General features: G+C 46.8%; 1 protein-coding gene across 1 annotated transcript in view; it reads right to left on the bottom strand.

The window, feature by feature from the left end:
• The window catches only part of FAM180A (family with sequence similarity 180 member A), a 16,821-nt gene extending 5,626 nt beyond the window's left edge, over positions 1–11,195 (bottom strand). The window contains exon 1 of the mRNA XM_017532509.2: positions 10,667–11,195. Coding sequence (XP_017387998.1) covers positions 10,667–10,742 — 76 coding nt within the window. The 5' untranslated portion in view covers positions 10,743–11,195. The remainder of the gene's footprint in view (positions 1–10,666) is intronic.
• Between the last annotated feature and the right edge of the window lie 11,154 nt (positions 11,196–22,349).

The raw sequence follows: 22,349 nt of genomic DNA, 5'->3' as shown, positions 1-22,349 counted from the left end.
AAAAAAAAAAAAAAAAGGAACTTTCCTGAAAAGCTCACTGACCTCACTGGTAAGGATCTGCCTTGTCCCAGAAAAGCCTGGTGGATGTATTATAGTATTGCTGTAAATTGCTTTCTCAGTAAATCATTTATGATCAATACCACAAGCTCTTCAAGGGCTGGCATAGCTATGATGGTTTTATATTTCTGTACCCCTGGCAGGCTTCTGGGTATGCACCAGACATAGCTGTTGATGACCAAATCCCTGCACTAAAGTTCTCCTCGACCAGCTCTGCTTTGCCAGGCCATGCCCGGGGAAGGAGCTATGAACTCCATGGCAGTATTCCCTAGCCCAGCATTTCAGCAGTTTATACTCTTTGCCAGAAAAGAGCCAGTTTCCCACAGAATCATAGATTTTAGGGCTTGAGGAAGGCTTTGCCTCTGCTTATCCATTGGCAGTGCTGGTAGTTTCAGGTGGAACTCGGGAGAGCGAGGTGTCTGTGACTCCACTAGTTAACACTGTTAGAGTCACCAGAACGATTTCTTTCTCCTGGCTCCAGAGTTCTGATTTAGTTGAACCAGAGTACACTGAAGACATTACAATTTCGTAAAGCTTCCTAAGTGCTTCTAATGACAGCCAACGTTGAGAACCACTGTCCAGTCAGAGTGAGTCTGACCTGAAATTGCATGGAAGATGCTAACCCTAGGCTGTGTGGCAGCTCTTTGGTTAGACCAGTGGCTCCCAGCCTTGACTAGACATTCGATTCACCTGGGCACTTTTAGAAACCCAAATGCCCAAGGCCACACTCCAGGCCAATTTATGGGCACCTCTGGGAGTGAAATGTAGGCACTGGGACTTTTTCCAGCTCCCAGGCTCCAGTGGGTCACCAGATCTGCGTTATCCACATCGTAGGCAGGCCAATGGAGTCTTTCTACTATAAAACAATTCAGAGCGTTTGCTTATCTTTTGGGGCCTTACAGGGTCATCTGAAGAGACCAAGGTCATCATGTTCTTGGAGGTTAAGAAGTGCAGGCACAAAGAGGGCACAGACTTTGTCTCTGCTTTCTCCTTGGCATGAGATGAGTTGGACCAGGATCGAGGTGTGGCCTGTTTCTTTCTTTGTGCTCTTCTTTATTCCAACCAGGAAGAAAGCAGGTAGAGTAAACTCCCTTCTCAGGATAGGAGCTAAGAGGGACTTTACTTCTTTAATTCTGCTAGATTTTATCTTTTATTGCCAAACTAAAGGTATTGTTCCCTTAAAAACACATACACACACAGAGACACACACAGACACACACACACACAGACACACACACACACATACACACACCCTCACTCCCAGCAGATGAATGAGTAGGGAGGGATTGTCAGGGCGTGGAGCACTTTCTGCCTGCTGTAATCACAGCCAGCCTGTGGCTGCCTGCCTGGAAGTTATTCATGATCTGAGACCTGGACTTTCTTCACTCAGTTATTGTCCTGTGAACAGCAACGTGCCTTTAACATGCTCACCCCAGGTGGACCCCCCTAGTTCTCAGAGAGCCAAGAAGAAAATACTTCCTGATTTAAAGCTGGCTTGATAATGGAAACGTCATTTCCAGTAGCTTTTGGTCTCCTACTGAACAATAACATAATTTGGTGGAGACTTAGAAATAGCTTCAGCCTTCAGACAAGGAGGATGGCTATTGCTTTAGAATGTATGTGTGAGTCAGGCATGGTGGCTTACATTTGTAATCCCAGAACTTTGGGAGGGTGAGTGGGTGGATCACTTGAACCCAGGAGTTTGAGACCAGCTTGGGCAACATAGTGAGAACTGTTTCTACTAAAAATAAAGGAAATTAGCTGGGCATGGTGGCACATGCTTGTGGCCCCAGCTACTTGGGAGGCTGAGGCAGGAGGATCAATTGGGTCTGGGAGTTCAAGGCTGCAGTGAGCTGTGATCAGCCACTGTACTCTTTGAGACCAGACTGGGCAACAGAGTGAGACCCTATCTCAAAAGAAAAAAAAAAAAAAAAAAAAAAAAACCAAGCAAAAGAAGAAAGCATTTCTAATGAATGTAACTGAGAAGGATCAATATCTAGAAGGTAAAAAAAGAGGTCTTACCAATTCATTTAAAAAGTAAAAACTTAGGATATATGTGTGGGAAGCACAGGAATCTTAAAGATGGGTCTCTCTTCCTCCCTTCCTCACCCCCACCCTTGTACTGGTCCACCAGCCCTGGCAGAGCTGCCCCTCACATTTCTGTGGCTGCTTTGACCTTGTGCATCAGGCAGGGGTAGGGACGGTTCTGCCCCTTAGGCTGCTGAAGGGCAGTCAGCTCTAGGGCAGACACCTCAGTGGCTCAGATCTGACTCCCTGTGGGAGGCAAGACCTAGAGAGAATAAACTTATCTCCACTGAAGAGGCTGGAGGTGAGGTGGGTGAGAAATAGCTCTATCTGATCCATGTCAAAACACAGAGGTAAAATTTCCCAGTGTACGGTCACTCCAAGATGTTCTTGTCCATAATGACGAAGGCTGTACCCTGCTAGAGATGCTGATGGCTGAAACGAGGGCTGGCAAACTCCAAGATGTGTATGTGCAAAGCTGGAAACCAGACTCACCTCTACATTTTAGAAAATCCTGTTTCCCCAGGAAGCCTTTCCTGCTACTCCCACCGTACTGTTTCCTTTCTCTGTCTCCTCATGATTTCTGCATTCAGGCTTCATGTCCTGCAGCTTGCTGCCCACCACCCTGAAGAGTTTCATCAGGGTTGCCAGGCCCTGGGAGGGCATGAATGGGCTGCATGCAGCCTCTGCTTCACCTCCGTGTGTGCATAATGCAGAGCTCTGGGTGAGGTCTCAGGATATATTTTGGAATATTTTTTAAAAAAACATAAACTAGGTAGTAAAAAAAACAAAACAACAGACTTGGAGAATTTTCAGGGCTTTGCTGGGTTTTTCTCCCTTTCCCTTCTGTCCTGTCTTTCAAACTTACGGAAGTCGCTTTAAGTTCAGCTCCCTGCTCCCTGTGAGCTGTGAGTAAAGTGCTCCGGGCAGCACAGCCTTTGCCAGGCTGGTGGGAGCGAGGCCTGAGTGCTCCTCCCCGGATGCCCATTAGCAACGGCACCTCCTCTGAGAGCAGGATGCGGAGAGCAGAGACTGGCAGGAGGACCGCATGCCTCCCGGGTGCTGCCTGAGCACTGAACCTCAGACAAGAAGGCTGCTGAGATGTGTTTGTCAGAAGCACGGACTTTGTGCATCTTTTGCTTGTGTAAAATTGAGCCCATCTGTTTACTTTCTTCTCGATTCCATGCTCCCTGCCTAGCCCACTGTCCAGGATGTAAATTTCTTCAGGATGTGAATATGTCCACGAGGGCTACTCGCTGTGTCTGTCCCAGGGACCCTGAGACTCAATGGTCTGCTTGCATGGAAGTCGGCCGCACAGGCTGGCAGCGGGGTGGGGAAACCAAGGGCAGCTCAGCTCCCCCTCGGCTCCCTGGACCAATGAGCATCTAGGACACACGGCACCGACCAGCATAGAACAAGTGACTCACTTGCTAAAGGTCATGCCACGTGGACTAAGTTAGTCCAGGAACTGGATCCAGAGTTCATGATTCATGTGTTAAAGCGTGTTCTGTCCGCGTCTTCTGCTGAGAGATACCTCTCGACCTCAGACTAAAGCTTTTTTTTTTGAGTCGGAGTTTCGCTCTTGTTACCCAGGCTGGAGTGCAATGGCGCGATCTCGGCTCACCGCAACCTCCGCCTCCTGGGTTCAGGAAATTCTCCTGCCTCAGCATCCTGAGTAGCTGGGATTACAGGCACACGCCACCATGCCCAGCTAATGTTTTGTATTTTTAGTAGAGACGAGGTTTCACCATGTTGACCAGGATGGTCTCGATCTCTTGACCTCGTGATCCACCCGCCTCGGCCTCCCAAAGTGCTGGGGTTACAGGCGTGAGCCACCGCGCCCGGCCCAGACTAAAGCTTTTAACATGTTGGGCTCAGATACAATAATGTCATAGCTATGGCGTTCACTGTGCACATGGTGCTGTCCATAAGTACCTTGTGAGGTAAATAGTAACTTTCCATTTTATAGATTAAGAAACTCAGAGGTTAAGAAAATTGTCCTAGGCCATCCAATTTATTTGAGGTAGGGCTGAGATTAAAATCCACATCTCTGGCAAGGCGTGGTGGCTCACGCCTGTAATCCCAGCACTTTGGGAGCCCGAGGCGGGTGAATCACAAGGTCAAGAGATCGAGACCATCCTGGACAACATGGTGAAACCCCACCTCTATTGAACATTCAAAAATTAGCTGGGCGTAGTGGCAGGCACCTATAATTCCAGCTACTCAGTAGGCTGAGGCAGGAGAATCGCTTGAACATGGAAGGCAGAGGTTGCAGTGAGCCGAGATCATGGCACTGCATTCCTGGGTGACAGAGCGAGAATCTGTCTCAAAAAAAAGAAAATCCAGATCTCCAAGGTTCCAAAACCCAATCTCACTAATAAGGCGAAAAGTGCTATCTTTTTGTAGGTACCTTTGCCCAGAGACTGGACATTCTTCAGTTCTGAATAACTACAGAAAGGATAAATGGTAGTTATGAATGAATGCATGCATTTGATATAAAAATGTATATATATATATTTTTTGAGACTGAGTCTTGCTCTTGTTACCCAGGCTGGAGTGCAATGCCATGATCTCGGCTCACTGCAACTTCCACCTCCTGGTTCAAGCGATTCTCCTGCCTCAGCCTCCTGAGTAGCTGGGATTACAGGTTCCTGCCACCCCACCTGGCTAATTTTTGTATTTTTAGTAGACATGGGGTTTCTCCATTTTGGCCAGGCTGGTATCGAACTCCTGACCTCGTGATCTGCCCGCCTTGGACTCTCAAAGTGCTAGGATTACAGGTGTGAGCCACAGTGCTTGGCTAAAACATATTCTTAAATGGATCACACATATTTTTTAAAACTCTGACTTGACTTGTAATAATGTGACATGCAAGGTCAAAGGACTACTTTTAGGATCACTCTCCTGCATTGATTATCCTTTTATCCCTCCTTGTTCCTTTTTTTGTTGTTGTTGGAGACAAGAGTCTTGCTCTGTTGCTCACACTGGAGTGCAGTGGTGCAATCTCGGCTCCCAGGTGCAAGCAATTCTTGTGCCTCAGCCTCCTGAGTAGCTGAGACTACAGGTGCATGCCACCATGCCCAGCTAATTTTGTATTTTTTTTTTTCAGTAGAGATGGGGTTGTTCACCATGTTGGCCAGGCTGATCTCAAACTCCTGACCTTAAGTGATCTGCCTGCCTCAGCCTCCCAAAGTGCTGGGATTACAGGTGTGAGCCACCACGCCTGGCCCCTTATTGTTCCTTTGCAATCGCTTGGAAAAACACAATCCAGGCTCTACCTTTTTCATACCCATACCCGTGCACCTGAATGTGGCTGGAGAAAAATGCTCTTTGTGGTGACTATATTTAAAATTACAACCCTCTGTGTTCACTAGCCTCTGTCCCTACTTTATTATCATCCAAAAAGTCACCTATTTTAAAATATAAATACATTTGCTGCCTGTTTCCCCTCACTAGAGGGTATGGGATTTCGTCTGTTTGGTTCACTGTTATATTCCCAGTGCCCGGCATCATGCCCCTTCCTGCTTGTCAAATGAATAAATAATCCCATAGGAACACATCACCTGCCCTCATCACTAAGCTCTATTTTCAAAATCCTTCCTTTTCTTTTTTTTTTTTTTTTTTTTTTTTTGAGACAGAGTCTCGATATGTCACCCAGGCTGGAGTGCAGTGGCACGATCTCAGCTCACTGTAACCTCTGCCTCCCGGGTTTAAGCGATCCTCCTGCCTCAGCCTCCTGAGTAGCTGGGATTACAGGCACTTGCCACCACGACCGGCTAATTTTTGTATTTTTAGTAGAGACAGGATTTCACCATGTTGGTAAAGCTGGTCTCGATCTCCTGATCTCATGATCCACCCACCTTAGCCTCCCAAAGTCCTGGGATTACAGGTGTGAGCCACTGCACCCGGCCCCAAATCCTTCTTTCTCTAATAGGGTGAATCTGGAGCTTATTTGCAGTTTTTAGTCTTGGCTAATGATCAGAAAGTACATGTTGACTTCGGTCTCCACCACACCCTGTCCTTATCCCTGAGGAGTCCCTGTTTGGTCCTGAAAGAAGCTATTTTTAAAATTTATCTCAGTGAAGGATGTCCCCTACCTCCCCACATCTTAGCCCTTCAAAGCTTTCTTGCCTAGACAAACAGCCAGATGCACTCCAGTGGAGTAGCCTGCCTTTGTTTGGGAGTCTGACCTTCTCTTTGACTTTTTGTAATCTGGGTTAAAAGTCTCTTTCATCTTCTTTCCTCCCATCACTCCAGTATGTTCAGCAGCCCAGTATTCAGGCTAACCACGCTTTCCACAGAACTGTGTGTAGCATTTGTGGCAAAGAACTGGCTGGAAAGGATTCAAGCTGTAGAGCATCTCAACCCAAACTACAACTGTATTTTTAATGAATCAGTTGAAGCAACTTGATGGAAAGGACAGTGGGTGTGGAAAGGAAAGACTCTCATTTGTAAAAGATCTTTTGCCAGAGCTGACTGATGTCATCTACTTTTTGGCTCCTGGGCCAGCCCTCTGGAAACACACTACTATTCTGAGAGAGACAGGGTCTTGGCCCTGTGCGTGGGGGTCCTCTGGGAGAGCTCCCGAAAGAGCTCTGGCAGCCAGCTCCTCTTGCTGGAAAGCTCCACCATGCAGGGGGAGCCTGGAGCTGCCAGGAGCAGGTGAGTGGCGCATGGTGGATGGAGAAATACGGAGAGCAGATGAATGAGGATGGGACACTCTGACGGCTGATGGATCTGGGGGATCAAACCCAACCCTGCCCTTGCAGCTGGGGGAACTGGGGCACTTCGTTTCTTGCCTCACCCTCCAGTTTTCTTACCTGTAAATGGTCAGGATGGCACCTGCCTCATGGAGTTACTGTGGAGTGAGGAGATGGCTCTGTATGGGACACTCGGGCAGTGAATACTTAAGACAATTTTCTTTTTGAACACAGGATCTTGCTCTGTCATCCAGGCTGGAGTGTGATGGTGCAATCAAAGCTCTCTGTGTCCTTCACCTGCTGGGCCGAAGTGATCTTACCACCTTAACCTTCTGACTGGCTGGGACTACAGGCATATGCTACTATGCTCTGCTAATTTTTTTTTAACTTTAATTTTTTTAAGAGATGAGGTCTCACTATGTTTCCAGGCTGGTCTCGAACTCCTGTCCTCTCAGTCCCCTGAGTCACTGGAATTTACAAGCATGCACCACCATGCCCGGCAGTCAGTGAGTACTTACTAAGTACCGACCACAGGCCCTTCCCTCGTGGAACATTCGTGACTGAGGACACACACAACCCTAAAATGGACACCTGAAAATCACGTAAGTTCCACCAAAAAATGGAAGGGCTGCTCTATTAAACTACCTAAAAAATAATTTGCATGTATTCAACAAAAGCATAGATATCCATATTCATTAATAGATGCAAGATATTCATATTCATTAATAGATGCATATTTCTTTTTCAAGTCTGGCTAGTGCTCCCCATTTCAGTGGTGCCCTGGCAGGACCTGGTATGCGCTAGGATGTGGGCCACCTGTCTCTGTGTGTGTGTGTGTGTGTGTGTGTGTGTGTGTGTGTGTGTGTGTGTGTTTAGATGTGGCTTTCCTGGCTTGGCCACAGGTGAGTCATTTGGTCTTAATCAAGCTGGTGGGGCTGGAACGGGTGCTCCTGGATCCTGGCATGGAAAGCTGCCTCCCAGGGTGGAATCCTAGAGAGCGCTTAGAGCAAGGCGGGGAGGATGGTAGGAAAAAGGCTGTCCTGACAGCAAGGTGTATGTTGCCTGTGGGTTTACGTCTACATTCCTACGTATTGGAGCAGGAAGGAGGGGTGGTGAAGGGCTTGGGGGGCCAAAGTGCAGGCGGTAGAAGAGGAAAATCCCCGGAAGAGATTGCCCTCAGACTGTTTCCAAAGGGAATACTTTGAATTGGGGCTGGAGTCAGGGTGGGGTAAGGATGAAGGTGAAATGAATAATGTATCTGGAAAAACTGTTATTCATTTGGGTGTAACTCCTATTCTGCCTTTAAAAAAAAAGATGGCAAGAATTGTGTGTTTCTTTTATAATTAGAAAAAAATGTTAAAAACAACAAAAAAAAATCTGCTACGTGGAAGACATTTGATGATGGTTGGAGGGCCTCCATATCATTTGTTGACTCTGAGCACTGACTTGAGCCATTAATCTAGCACTTCACATCCGCTGCCTCATTGTGGCCTCAAGATAGGCTGGCTTTGAGTCTGTGGATCGTGACCTCACTGGGGGCCGACCTTTCCCAATGCGGAAGAATGTAGGCCAGAGGACTTGCTCCCAGAATATTGCTGTAGATTCCCCTGTTAAGAGCCTCAAACTTCCTTTAGTGAAAAATTTTTATTTTTCAAAAACTAGTAGGTTATAGCTAATGTTTATATTGTACTTTGACATTTACAAAACATTTTCATCTATATTTTTGAATATGACCCTCATAGTAACATTATGAGGGTAAATTTTATTGATGTGATGGATGTTAATGTCACCTGTTAGTGAACTAAAGCTCAGAGGGGTTAAGAGACTTGTCTGAGATCACACTGCCAAACAGAGATGGAACTTAAATCAGGTCTCTTGCAGAGTAGCTCATGATGTGGTTCTCATGTTTACAAGCCATATTGCAAGTTAGATAATTCCTTCTGGCTTTCTAACACCCTGTGCATTAGGAAGAGTGGACATTATTATCACGTGTAACAGGCAAATCCCCAGTGTGATAAAGAGGGGAGGGGCAGAACCCAACTCTAAGATCTCTTTGCTCTTTACTTCCAAGTACTGCCCCAAAGTTTATGCACATCGTGAAGAGGGAGGTGTGACAACAGGGTGACTATAGTCAATAATAATTTAATTGTATGTTTAAAAATAACTAAAAGAGGACTGGGCGTGGTGGCTCACGCCTGTAATCCCAGCACTTTGGGAGGCTGAGGTGAGCGGATCAGTTGTGGTTAGGAGTTCGAGACCAGTCTGGCCAATATGGTGAAACCTCATCTCTACTAAAAATACAAAAATTAGCCAGGCGTGGTGGTGTATGCCTGTAATTCCAGCTACTTGAGAGGCTGAGGCATGAGAATGGCTTGAGCCTGGGAGGCAGAGGTTGCAATGAGCCAAGATTGCACCACTGCACTCCAGCTTGGGCAACAGAATGAGACTCCATCTCAACAAATAAATAAAATAGAACATAAAAATAACTAAAAGAGTATAATTGGATTGTTTGTAACACAGAAGCTAAATGCGTGTGGTGATGGATACCCCATCTCCCATGATGAGATTATTATGCATTGCGTGCCTGTATAGAAACATCTCATGGGCCCCAGAAATATGTACACCTACTATGTACCTACAGAAATTAAAAATTAAAAAAACGAAAAGGGAGGGGTGTACATGTGTGTATGTGCACATGTATGCAAATGTTATAAGAAAAACAGAGAATGCTGTATTATTTGTTTCTGGGCAATGATCACTTCACAGCCCAGGTCAAAAGACTTATATCCCTGTTAGAGATATAAGTCCCTATTATCAGGCTTAACCTGATATTAGGTTAACTATGAGGAAGTAAAACCCAAAATAATTACAGTGGCTTTCACCTCCCTCCCATTCCAGATCCTTCTCTTGTGCTGCTCTATCCCCACTCCTGGCACTCCTTCCTTCCCCGACACTGTTGTTGAGAAGCAAGCAGGGGGCACGTCCATGCCACCATGCCAGTTGTCTTCCAATTTTGCATCTCTGGAAACACCGACTGGCTGACTCGAAGAAGCCCCTTCTTGCAGTTCTTTCTAGGACAGTGAACTCAGTTGACTTTAGAGAGTGGAAAGATTTCCATTCATATTGGTGAAGAGTGGGCAGTGCTGTGGGTCCCTCCTTTCCTAACAGTGATAAACTCTGGTCTGAAGTGCTCCCGGTGTCTACCAAGAAGAGCCAGTCCCAGGGAAATGGAGAAAAGATGCCATCCAGCTCTGAGGAACTACATCATGAAGGGAGGGAAGTCAGTAATGAGAGAACAGCCTTTGCTGAGCCCCCTTCCTTTGTGAGGGGGTGATGGGGCTGGTGGGAACAGCGGAGCATGCACATAGAGGGAAAAGGGTTGCTCTCCTCACCTGCCCACCTCTACCTGGCTGCAGAGATGCGTCCCTTCCCGGTGAGGAGGCAACGTCCTACAGAGCCCCTGCTCTGGTTCCCCCAGGGAGCAGGCCTTTGGCATCCCAGCCCCCATCACCCCATCATTTTAGCAGCAGACCTCGGCACCTGCTCTTCAGATGATCTGGCCCAACTGCTGCAGGTAGTGGGGGCACTCGAAGAAATGAGTTATACTTTCTATGAAACAGAAATGCGTTCTCTCTGGGATGCCAGAAAGGGGTGCTCGCTGGGTTCTCCGCCTCGACCTAGTTCCCTCAGGGTCTTTGAATTTTTCCAGTGTCATTTTCCCATCACCCTCTAAGAAGTGGGAACACATCAAGAAACATTAAACAATTGACAGATTAGATAAAGGAAGAGTGCAGGGCTCCTAATGTCCTTCTCTCCAAATTTTGAATTGCATTTAAGAAAAAATAATGAGCATCAAACAAACAAATGAATAAAAAGCAACTCACCCCTGCTCCACCTGTGGCACACAGAAGCCTGAGCATTGTAATACAACAGCAGAAGCAGCAATGTCTTCCAACGCATCTTGTCCTTCAAAAGATGAAAAAATTGATTCTCAAGCCCAATGGAACCCCAGTAGCTGCAGGTATGCCCGTGCCGTTCTTCCCAGTGAGATGATGAAGTGCTTCTCTCCCTTCCTTTTGCAGATGTGCAGGAATGCCTACTTTGCCTCAGTAGGCTGCAGGCTGAAGGTTGCGTCCTGGGTGGGACAGGAGTCAGTACCTCTCTTCATTTGACTCTCTCTGGGATTGGGGGACTGGGCTTCCACAGAGAGAGACTGTTTTTGAGCACATCTGGAGTGACTCACGGGGCATGTGATCTCCTTGGCAGTGGGGTGGATAAATATAATTTCTGTACTTGAGTTCCATGTGTTGGATGCACCCACTGGAATTTTTCTTTAACAAACAGACCCGTGGAACTTGTTAGAGGGCCCGGCGAAGAGTTGGCTGCTCTCCCTGTCCACACATACGATACCAGAGCCAGGGGCAAGGGCTGGAGGCAGAATTGGGAGCCTGCCTGGCAGACACCAGGGCTGGTTGAGCCTAAAGTTGCCTTCAGGACAGCAAAATCACTGTGGTGCCTGGGCTGAATGTCACTGTTGCCTGGCCCTGGGGCTTGACTAGGATATTGGCACCTAGAGCCTGTGTGTGGTCTGCCCAGGTCCTGGGTAAGTAGGAAGTTGGCAGGTTGTGACTGAGCTGAAGTGGAGAGGTGACATGGTACATTGGTGTTGTCCATGTGAATGTGCATAGGTAATGATCCAGGAGCCCACAGGGGACCCCCAACTCACATCCGTGATGCTCCCATTTCTGGGCTGTGCCTAGACCTGGGAACAAACCACTTTGATTTTCCCAAGCAAAAAGGGAGTGTTTTTCCATAATCATTGTAATATACTGCCATTGACACCTAATTCTTTCCCATACTTCTTCCTCAACTTCTCTGAAATGATAGACAGAGAACGCTAAAGCTTGAAGGACATTTAAAGATTACATCATCCTATGGGTTTTCCAGTTGGTGGAGGTGGTGCCGACGGCTAAATGGCTCCTTGAAAGGCCTCCTCCAGGTTCGACACAACTGCAATCAGACCTCCCCTCTTCTCTGTTATAAGAAGTTACTTGGGAGCCAGGCACGGTGCTTCGTGCCTATAATCTCAACAATTTGAGAGGCCAAAGTGGGGGAATTGCTTGAGGCCAGAAGTTCAAGACCAACCTAGGCAAAATAGAACCCATCTCTACAAAAAAATGAAAAAACTAGCTGGGCATGGTGGCATGTGCTTGTAGTCCTAGTTACTCAGGTGGCTGAGGTGGAGGATCGTTTAAGCCCAGGAGTTCAAGGCTGCAGTGAGCTGTGATAACAACACTTTACTCCAGCCTGGGTGACAGAGTGAGAACCTTTCTCTAAAAAAAAAAAAAAAAAAATTTAAAAAACCCAGTTGTTTGGAAAAAAAAAAATACTGGACTACATCTGAAAACCAGTACTTTCACTAATATTAACAGTAGCTATTAGGTGCTTAATTTGTTTCGGGCAGAGTGCCAGATGCCCTCCTTGCATTAACTGATTTAATGCATGCACTGAGGTAGGAGGTTAGGGCACTAGCCAGCGGCACTCTCCAACAGAAATGTAATGTGAATTGCAATGTCACTTAACATTCTTTTTCTTTCCTTTTTCTTTTTGAGACGGAGTCTCGCTCTGTCACCCAGGCTGGAGTGCAATGGTGCGATCTTGGCTCACCACAACCTCCACCTCCCGGTTCAAGCGATTCTCCTGCCTCAGCCTCCTGAGTAGCTGGGATTACAGGTGTGTACCACCACACCAGGCTAATTTTTTGTATTTTTAATAGAGATGGGGTTTCGCCATGTTGGCCAGGCTGGTCTTGAACTCCTGACCTCAGGTGATCCTCCTGCCTTGGCCTTTCAAAGTGCTGGGATTACAGGTGTGAGCCACCACGCCCGGCCCAACATTTTCTACTAGTCATATTAAAAAAAAAGTAAAAAGAGGCTGGGTGCGGTGGCTCACGTCTATAATCCCAGCATTTTGGGAGGCGAAGGCAGGCAGATTACCTGAGGTCAGGAGTTCATGACCAGCCTGGCCAACATGGCAACACCTCATCTCTCCTAAAAAATTAGCCGGCATGGTGGTGTGCACCTGTAATTCCAGCTACTCAGGAGGCTGAGGCAGGAGAGTCTCTTGAGCCCGGGAGGCGAAGGTGGCAGCCAGCCAAGATTGTGCCACTGCACTCCAGCTTGGGCAACAAGAGTGAAACTCTGTCTCAAAAAAAATAAAAAAAAGTAAAAAGAAACAAGTGCAAAGAATAGTAATGACATCTTTCCTTTAATTCACTATAGCCAAGATATCATTTCTACAGGTAAGTGACTAGTATTAGCAAGATACTTTATACACTTTTTTTACATGAGGTCTTTGAAATCTAATGTGTATTTCACACTTACAGCACTTCTCAATTCACACCAGCCCTGTTTCCAGTACCTGATAGCTCCACACAGCCAGTGGCTCCCGTATAGCGCAGCACAGAGCTAGAAGGTGAGAGGGCAGGCAGGCTCTGGGGCAAGATGCCTGTCTTTGTATCCCAGCTCTGCCACTGACTAGCTGTGTGATATTGGTGGAGTTCCTTAATCTCTCTTGGGCTTGATTTTCTTCATCTATAGAATGGGGATAATAATAATTTCTTCTTCACAGGGTTATTTCATGGAATCAATGCATTAATATGTATAAATCTTGAGAATAATATCTGATACATAGTAAACATTGAATACACTCGAGCTCTATACACACAGAGAAAACAGGCTCAGAGGGGTTAAGTCATTTGTCCCAGGTCATCCAGCTAGTAGAGCTGGGATTTTATCCCAGGTCTATGTGATTCCATAGCCTCCATGCAAAACCACTCCCCTAGCTGGCCTTAAAGTCTTCTGTTTTGAGAACTCCTTGTTGGAGTGCTGGTAAACCAGTTCTGGATGGGCGGGGAGAAACCTTGATTTGTAATGCCTGCCAATTTCCCAGGTGAAAATTCTCCCCTCATGACTGATTTCAAGCTATGAATAATTTAACAAGTGGCTTGCAAAATTTCTGAAGCATTAACAATCGACTCTCAGGAAGTCCATAAGAGCTGGCTCCAACCCACCATGGCCCCTACTCACCAGATTAGTCCTACTGGCTCTAATTATCTTTGCTTCTAGTGTAATGTTTTCTTTTTCTATTGTGTAAATCTGCAAGGATCACTCAAATGACATAGCACAGGGTAGCAAGCACCCTGCAGTGGCCCATTGAATACTCACTGATCGATGCTGAAGCCAAGAAAGCTCAGGGCCCCCTGCTCTCTGGCTGACACTCTCGTGAGTGAGGAATTTGAGAATCCAGGACCAGAAATCACGATCTTGGCCTCCAATCCCGGACTTTTCACATCTGCAAATCTCAAATCTCCAAACTGTCACCTACTAATTACCAAACTGGGGTGAAGATTAGCTTTTGGATTTGGGCTGGGAATAAATGTGTTTGTAACTAATTTCATTTGTCCCAGGTCATCCAGCTACTACAGCTGGGAGGGGAATGTCTGCAGTTTCTCAAGGAGCCTGAGTGAAGTCTTGGGAAGGCCTGGCCTAGCATACAGTGCTGGTTTTTTCCTCTGCCCATGTGTTTCTTGTTCTGCGGCAATCCGGAGCGCACTGGTTGAGAATGGCAAGGAAATGGATAACACGGCCTTTGGTAGCAGACACAGGGAAATCATGACAGTGGAGCTTCCCAGAGCTATTGATTATGCAAGGAATATTTTAGGGGGAGATGCTCTACTGAAGACAGTAGTTCTCCATTATGTGTTCACTCTGAACTCCCACTACCTGTATTTCTCAATCAGTTTTCCAGCTTCGTTACATCTACCATTTACTGAGGTCTGACTGCACACCTCATTGTATCTCATTCAGTTTTCCCAGCAGTTCTATTCGGTAGCTACTAAAATCGAGTCCATTTAACTTATGGCAACCTGAAGCTTAGAAAGGCTAAGTAACGAGGGTCACACAACGACTGCATGGTAGACACTTCCATATGCTGCCTAGCAGGGGCTGAGATGAAAAGGAGAAAACCAGCCTGGGTGCGGTGGCTCACGCCTGTAATCCCAGCACTTTGGGAGGTGGAAGCGGGTGGATCACCTGAGATCAGGAGTTTGAGACCAGCCTGGACAACATAGTATAACCCCGTCTCTACTAAAAATACAAAAAAATTTGCCAGGTGTAGTGGTGAGCACCTGTAACCTCAGTTAGTCGGGAGGCTGAGGCAGGAGAATCACTTGAACCCAGGAAGCAGAGGTTGCAGCGAGCCAAGATCACACCACTGCACTCCAGCCTGGGCAGCAAGAGCAAAACTCCATCTCAAAAAAAACCCGACAAAAAACAAACAAACAAACGAGAAAACCAATAAAGTGGCTGTGGCTTGTAGACGTGGGAAGTGCTGTGCATCGGAGGGAGTGCTGGGCTGGGCCCTCCTCCTGGTAATGCGGGGGCAGATTCTGCTCTGTCTCTGGGGCTCTAACACAAAGATGGTGCAGTCAGTTTTCCTTTGTTTGTCCTTCGCTCATTCATCCATGCATTCATTCATCTAGGTTTTGAAAATGTTCTCTGTGCCAGCAGCAGGTACACACCACATCAAATAAGACATATCCCCTCCTGTCAAGAATCTTCATAATCATGGGGAAATAGACTCCACGGCAGATATCCAGAACATGTGATGTTACATTTAATGATGGAGGATTCTCATGTAGAAGATGAGAGAGAGGTGTCGGGGAAGGCTTCTTAGAGGGGTTGAAATCTGAATCAAGTATTTAGAGATGCATTGGATTTTTTTTTTTTTTTTTTTTTTTTTTGAGACAGAGTTTTGCTCTTGTTGCCCAGGCTGGAATGCAATGGCATGATCTCAGCTCACCACACCCTCCGCCTCTCAGGTTCAAGCGATTCTCCTGCCTCAGCCTCCTGAGTAGCTGGGATTACAGGCATGTGCCACCACGCCTGGCTAATTTTGTGTTTTTAGTAGAGACAGGGTTTCTCCTTATTGGTCAGGCTAGTCTCAAACTCCTGACCTCAGGTGATCCTCCCGCCTCAGCCTCCCAAAGTGTAATCCCAGATTACAGGCATGAGCCACCATGCCTGGCCAATGCATTGGATTTAAGTAAGCTGTGGAAGAAGGAATGGTGAGGGAGTGGACAAGCTGAAAAACAGCACTGAGGGGAGAGACGACTTGATGTAGGTGCAGCACCTCACGCCTTTTGGTCTTGCTGGAAGATCAGGTAGGAGCTAAGGAGCAGCAGGAGGCTGGCTGGTGGGCCCGGAGGGCCTGGTGGAAAGCCATGAGCTACAGTGAGCACTGCACCCGACTGGTCACTGGGAGTCCTGGAGGGTCCCAGTGGAGGGGTGGGGTGCTCAGCTTTACTGTTGGCTATGCCATAGAGGGTGGATTTGACAGGGTAGAGACCAGTCAAGAAGATGCCAAGCTCCAGGGACAGATGATAAAGACCTGAATCAGGGCAGAAGCTGGTGGTAAGGAGAGAAGGGCATGGATTTGAAAAAGATTGAGGATGTAAAATTGGTCTGAGAGGAGAAGATGGAGTGGGAGACAAGGGCAGACAAGTTCTGGCCAGGGGCAGTGGTTTTTGCCTGCAATCCTAGCACTTTGAGAGGCCAAGACAGGAGGATCGCATGAGCCCAGGAGTTCGAGATCAGCTTGAGCAACATAGTGAGACCTCTTCTTTACAAAACCTAAAAAAAATTAGCAGGCTGTGGTGTCATGTGCCTGTGGTTCCAGCTACTTGGGAGGCTGAGTTGGGAGGATTGCTTGAGCCTGGGAGATTGAGGCTGCAGCGAGCTGTATTCCCATTGCATTCAAGCCTGGGAGACAGAGTGAGACTGTCTCAAAAAAAAAAAAAAAAAAATTCTGAAGTGTCCCTAGCTGAGACGGAGAGCTCAGAAGGAGGGGCTTATGGTTTTTGCGGGCATTGCTATGACTTGGTTTCTACAGAGGTTTGCTTCCTCCTTGCCCTCTGAGATAAGCTGCTATTCTTTCCCTACCCACCTGGGGAAGGGCTCTTGCTCTCTAGTTGGAGGGTTCTCTTCTGCATTGGGTTCTCTGCTGTGGCCTGCAGCTATGGGGATGGGAGACAGTAGAAATTCTTTTTGGAGAGAAGAGTCATTTGTGGATTGGGTTATTCCCGTCATTGGAGGGAAATATGGAGACAGTGACAGAACTCTTCTGGGTTTTCTCCCTTAGCTAACAGGACACCTAAGATCCCCTTTTTGGTTGACTTCATTCATGGGTAAATGAATGTTTCCACACTAGAAAGAAGAATAACTTGGAGTTCTGTCTCCATCACGCTCCCATTCATTCGTTTACAGTCTTATGGCGCTGTTCTGTTTCCCTCATGAGGAGAGGAAAAAGAGTAACAGTTAGGACGTTTGTGTCTAGCTTCAAGCCCTCCCCTCTGGCTCAGTCCCCAGGTTCTGAGTCCTGTGAAGCCTCCTCCTTTGTCTGCACAGCCAGCACCTTTGGCTGGTTTCTATTTTAAGGCTGTAAGTGAGGTAATTGGGCATGACAACACAAACACAGCTGTAATTATGAAGTGCCAGCCTCTAAAGGAGAAAAGTCATCTGGCCCTCAAGGGTTGCCAGCATAAATGACTCAGTGATACATGCACGCCTCTGCCGGGCCAGGCTGGAATATCCACCTGCAATGTGGAGGTCCACGGTGTATAGAGTGTTCTGCGCCAGGTCAAAGAATCGCTGGGGCAATTCAGCGCCTGTGTCTACGTGGAGCTTGAATATCGAGTTGTTGCTGCCAGCCCCACTAGCCAGTGATTCAGGGGAGCAAATGCTGGGCCACCAATGGATGGACCGATTGAGCAAAGTGGGCCAGGTCCTTCCTCTGATGGGAACGCCAGCTGCCCTGGTGACACCTCTGAGGCTGGGTTTCGGTGTCCCTTAAGCCTCTGCAGTGCAATCAGTTCAGCTTCTGGGCTTTGTATAGGACGAACGTCTGCGTAATCTCCACTCCAAATGTGAGCGCCTTGTCTAGGGGAGGACAGCGAGATAAAAAATTGCATTTTAATTTGACTTGTCCCAAAGCCTTGGATCTTTGTATTTTTCAGTTTAAAAATAACCGAGTTACACCCTTTGCTTTTAAGTGCATTTTTGTTTTTTTGGCAGGGAGGGGTTTGAGGGAGGTTGCTAAAACAGGGACACAGCGTGGGTAGAAATTTAGATGGAACACATTCTAGATGGTCCAACCCACCTCTCAGGCTTTAAACTTTACTAACAATGCTATCAATTTCTTCCTCAAAAGTACCCCCGTTCCCTTCAGACAGCAAACATCCCCTGGTGTCTACCATGCACAAACCACAGTAGGGCAAATGTAGGTGGTGGCAGTGCCCTCTGAGAGATTACAGTTTTTTCCTTTGATAGCAAAAGGAACTGCCAATCAGTTTCTATTGAGGCTGAACTAGAAGGGCATGCCAGGGCAGATGTTGAGACTTCCTTATTTGCTAAAGAAAGCAGGCAGCAGACCTGGAGAAGAGATGCAAAATGATTTCTTTGAGAAGCCTCTTTGGATATGAAAAGTTCTGGGAAGAAGGTGGTGTAATTTACACAGGCAGTCCCAGACTGTTCTGGGAGGGGAGGGCGGGGCATTCACTTTATCAGTCAGGATCGAACAAGCTTCCACCACTGTAACAAATAACCCTGAAGTTCCAAGGGCTTCCAAAAGAATCAGTAGAGGTTTATTTCTCATGCCCGCAACGTATTCATCCTGGGTTGGCTCTGGCTTTCCTCCATGTTGTCCTCATTCTGGGACCTGGGCTAATGCAGCAGCTTCTATATGAAGCACTGCTTAGTCACCATGACGGAGGAATACAGAGTCAAGTAAACCATGCTCTGGCTCTCATAATTTCTGCTCAGAAGTGACACACATTCCACATATTCATCCCCGCCCCTCCCCCCTTGTCCCCAAGCCATTTTAATGGCTAAAGTAAGTCACAGGGCAGCTTCTGAGTCCAGCAGTCCAGGAATGTATACTTCTTCCACAGCATGGAAAAATGGCATCATTGATGAACAGGAATACCATCTACTACAGGCATTTACACCCTCCCCTGAGATTCAGAATTAGGGAGATCTGTTGTGAATGGGCATCAGGCTGGCTCCAACTGTGGCCCGTTGCAGAGACAGGCAGCTGGATCCCCAGAATGAAGTTACTGGGAGGTTTGAGGTGGGTAGACTGATGGCTGGATAGACAGGGAGAGCTGTTAAATCCACCTGACTGAGGCAGGAGAGAAAGGAGAAATGGTTCTGGATCTGAGAGGTGCTTGCTCAACCCTGTCCTGATCCAGGTCTCCAGCGGTCTGCTGACCCAGGGAAGTAGCTGAAAGAGTCCTTGTGAGAAGGGGCTTGGATCTCTAGCACAGTTTTTTTGACCGAGCATAACCCTGGAGGGTCACTACTATGGCTTCCAGGGAGTATGTTGCTGATCTTGACTACACGCCCAGCTACCAGCCTGCTATTGTTGTTGGCAGAGGTGGATAGGGCTGAGTATGTTTTGATCCCTCTCTGACTTCTCATTTCCTTTGCATTTTTTCCTCTCATTTCCTACCTATCTTACCTACTGGTAGGAATGTAGGTATCTTTGGCTATATAAAAGCAAAGGAGTTGGAACTTTGTAAAACATAGAATTAAATAAAAATATAGGATTTCCAGCTGCTGCCAGCTTTTGAAGGCTTGAACCTTCCATCTGGGACCTGCTTGAAGTGGGCTCTTTACACTGCAAAGTATAAAGAAGGACATCTCTGTTACATAAACATGGATAAATCACAGTTCCTCAAAAAATTAAGACATTGAAGGCTAGAAGTATAATTTGGAAAAAAATCAAAATCATAGCAATATTTGCTCAAATGTTAAATATGAGAGACAAATAAACCCTCACTCTGTGAGTTCACTGAGATGTTGGGGATGTTTGTTGCAGCACCCAGCCTGCCCTGACTAATACACTGTGTCTGTGTGTGGTGGGAGTTGGGTCAGAGAGGTGGAGTTGGTGGGGCAGGGGAATGGGGTGATTCCAGAAGGAGTTTTCCAGAAGGTTCCTTGGGGTGGGTATCTTGGCTGCTGTCTGGCTGGATTACATAGAAGGAGAGGACATTGTGCAGCCGTTAGGCAGGGAGTAGTTGGTGTCTCTGCAAGTCAATCCCCCCTTCTTGCCTGAACTCTTGCCAAATGGGATTTGATGAATGGATGTGAACATACGCTGTGACTTGCAGTAAGAGGCTGGCAGGCTTGTGCCCAGAGCCAGTGGGTGCCTGGACTGGAGACTCAGGAGAAATAGTCAGGGAGGAGTTGGAAGCTCCTCTTCCTGCTCCCGGCAGGCTTCGGGAAGACGGGCTAGTTATGCAGAGAATTTCCTGACTTTACTGTTCTTCTTGCCAATAACCACAGCTTAGCAAATTCACCTCCTGGCCACTTTTGGTGAATTAAAAAATCTCAGAAACTCTTTTTAGGTTTGCCTTTAAAATTCAAATCCAGTCTCGGGTTGAGTCATTTAGGAATCAGATTTGGGGTAAATAACTGACAACTGGCTTCTTTTCATCCACGATGAAAATGGAAGAAACTCCTTTTCTTTTTCTCTTAATTTAGAAATGCTGGGGAAAGAATTTGTTCTTGAAAGAACAAGAGGTGGGTGGAGGGCGGGGAGAGGTTAGAAAAAACACCCTGGCTTTCGGATGACGCCTTTAGAGCCCTGGCTGGCCAGGGCAGATTGGGGTGGGGGAGGCTGTCAGGAGCTGACTCTACACAGTGTTGTCATTTTAAGGAAAGGGCGAGACCAGCTTAGGGAGAGGAAGGGGAAGGAGTCAAGTATAATGACAGACAAGCACCACCCCTGCCTGTCGTGAGGATGAGATTGGCAGCTCAGGGACTACCACTGCTCATTAGGATCCCAGGAAGAGTTTCATTCCCTACCTTGGTAAAGCTAGGGTTGAGGGAGGTTTGGGTCTTGACGTGAAGGAGCTGGAGAAAACAATGGTGCATTAGGCCAACTGGAGTGCAGCTATCTTCCTGGGGTATACGTGGGGTAAGGTGAGGAACCAGTGGTACCTAAAGGCAGGATATAGGAATCTGCATGGCTTGAGTCTAAAGGCTCTTTAGTTGTAACAGCTACAGATGTTACAGATGCGTGTCCTCTCCCCACCGCCACCCCCTTTTCTTTTTTCTGTGAACTCATAAAGAGGCTTTATGAGTCAGGAAGTAGGAAAAGGGATAGAATAAGAGGGGAGAGGAGAAGAGAGATCAGGGCTGAGCCAATGAGAGAAGACAGAGAGGGGATGGGAGGGAATCTGTGTGCCTCCCTGCCCCGCCCGTGGCATTTTTGGTTGCAGTCTTAGGTGTGATGAGGGGAGGATTAGAGGTGTTTGGATGGTATACATCACTGGCTGAAAAGTGAAATTAACAGGCACTAGGTCTTAGAGAAATCACGGTTAGATTTATTCTGAGCCACACTCGAAGACGAAGCCCAGGAACACAGACTCAGGGTAGACTAAGAATGTGTCCCTAAGTGGGTTACAGGAGGCACAGTATAGACGCATTTCCTAATGGGGGATAGGCGTGGCACAGAAGGTGGAGAAAGGAGAAGTGAAGCAATTTTGATTGGTGCTCGGTGACCCTGTCCATAAGATAAGGTAAATACATGGTGGAGTGGGTAGGAGAAAGGTTAGGCGCCTTAGGGTCTGGCGGAGGGAAACTCTTTGCATCCTGTCTTGTTCTACATCTATAAACAGGTTTATAACCAGTACCTGTCAGTGAAGTATGTAACAAAACTCCGGTTACGCAAGCAAGAAGTCAGCTATAGTTTACAGGCCTCGGTTCTATTCCCTGCCTGTCTGACTACAGCCATTGTGGGCCATTGTGCAGATTTTCTTTTGAATTTTTCTTTTTTATAACATCATGCAAGATGCTGGGTACCAAAATAGTGGTGATTCCGACCTTTGGGAGTTCAGTCCTTGTGGCTGAATGAATATTTGTTGAATAAATCTTAAGGCAAAGTTTTTAAAAAAATAAATGTAACATTAAAAAATTGTTTCCGATCTTTTCCTGTCCAGGAAGAGTATAAAAGACCCTTTGCCTGGGTTAAATAGAAGCCTGACGGTGTGTTGGCAGGTGCACTGCATTTCAGCTCACCAGGTATAGTACAGACTCGTTAGAGTCAGCATTAGATGAAATTAACATCTGAATAACAATGAGTGCTAGGAATTCATTTCAGGATCTGAAAATTCTGAGAAATGCTTTGGAGGCCTGGTGAATAGTCCACTGTGGGCTTCATTCTTTCCCAGCTGTCTCAAGAAGGAAATTACCGTTGTTTTCCATGGAGGACAAAAGGGTTGAAATGAAATGGATGCATTTATTTACATTCCACCATTTCTTCTGGTCGCTCCCAATTTGCTTCCAGTGGGCAGAACAGGAGAACATCTTTCATCTGGAGATGGGTACCATCTGGTAAAGAGATATGAGGATATTTTTTTGTGCTTGAATAAGTTCCCAAGTCTTTGTCGGTGAATTTATAGGTTCAGGGGTTATTTCTATGTGGAAACAACCGCTGTCTGTATTA

The sequence above is a fragment of the Cebus imitator genome, unplaced genomic scaffold, assembly GCF_001604975.1.
Source record: "Cebus imitator isolate Cc_AM_T3 unplaced genomic scaffold, Cebus_imitator-1.0 Scaffold77, whole genome shotgun sequence".
NCBI classification, from domain to species: Eukaryota; Metazoa; Chordata; class Mammalia; order Primates; family Cebidae; genus Cebus; species Cebus imitator.
This window is presented reverse-complemented; position numbering and strand designations above follow the sequence as displayed.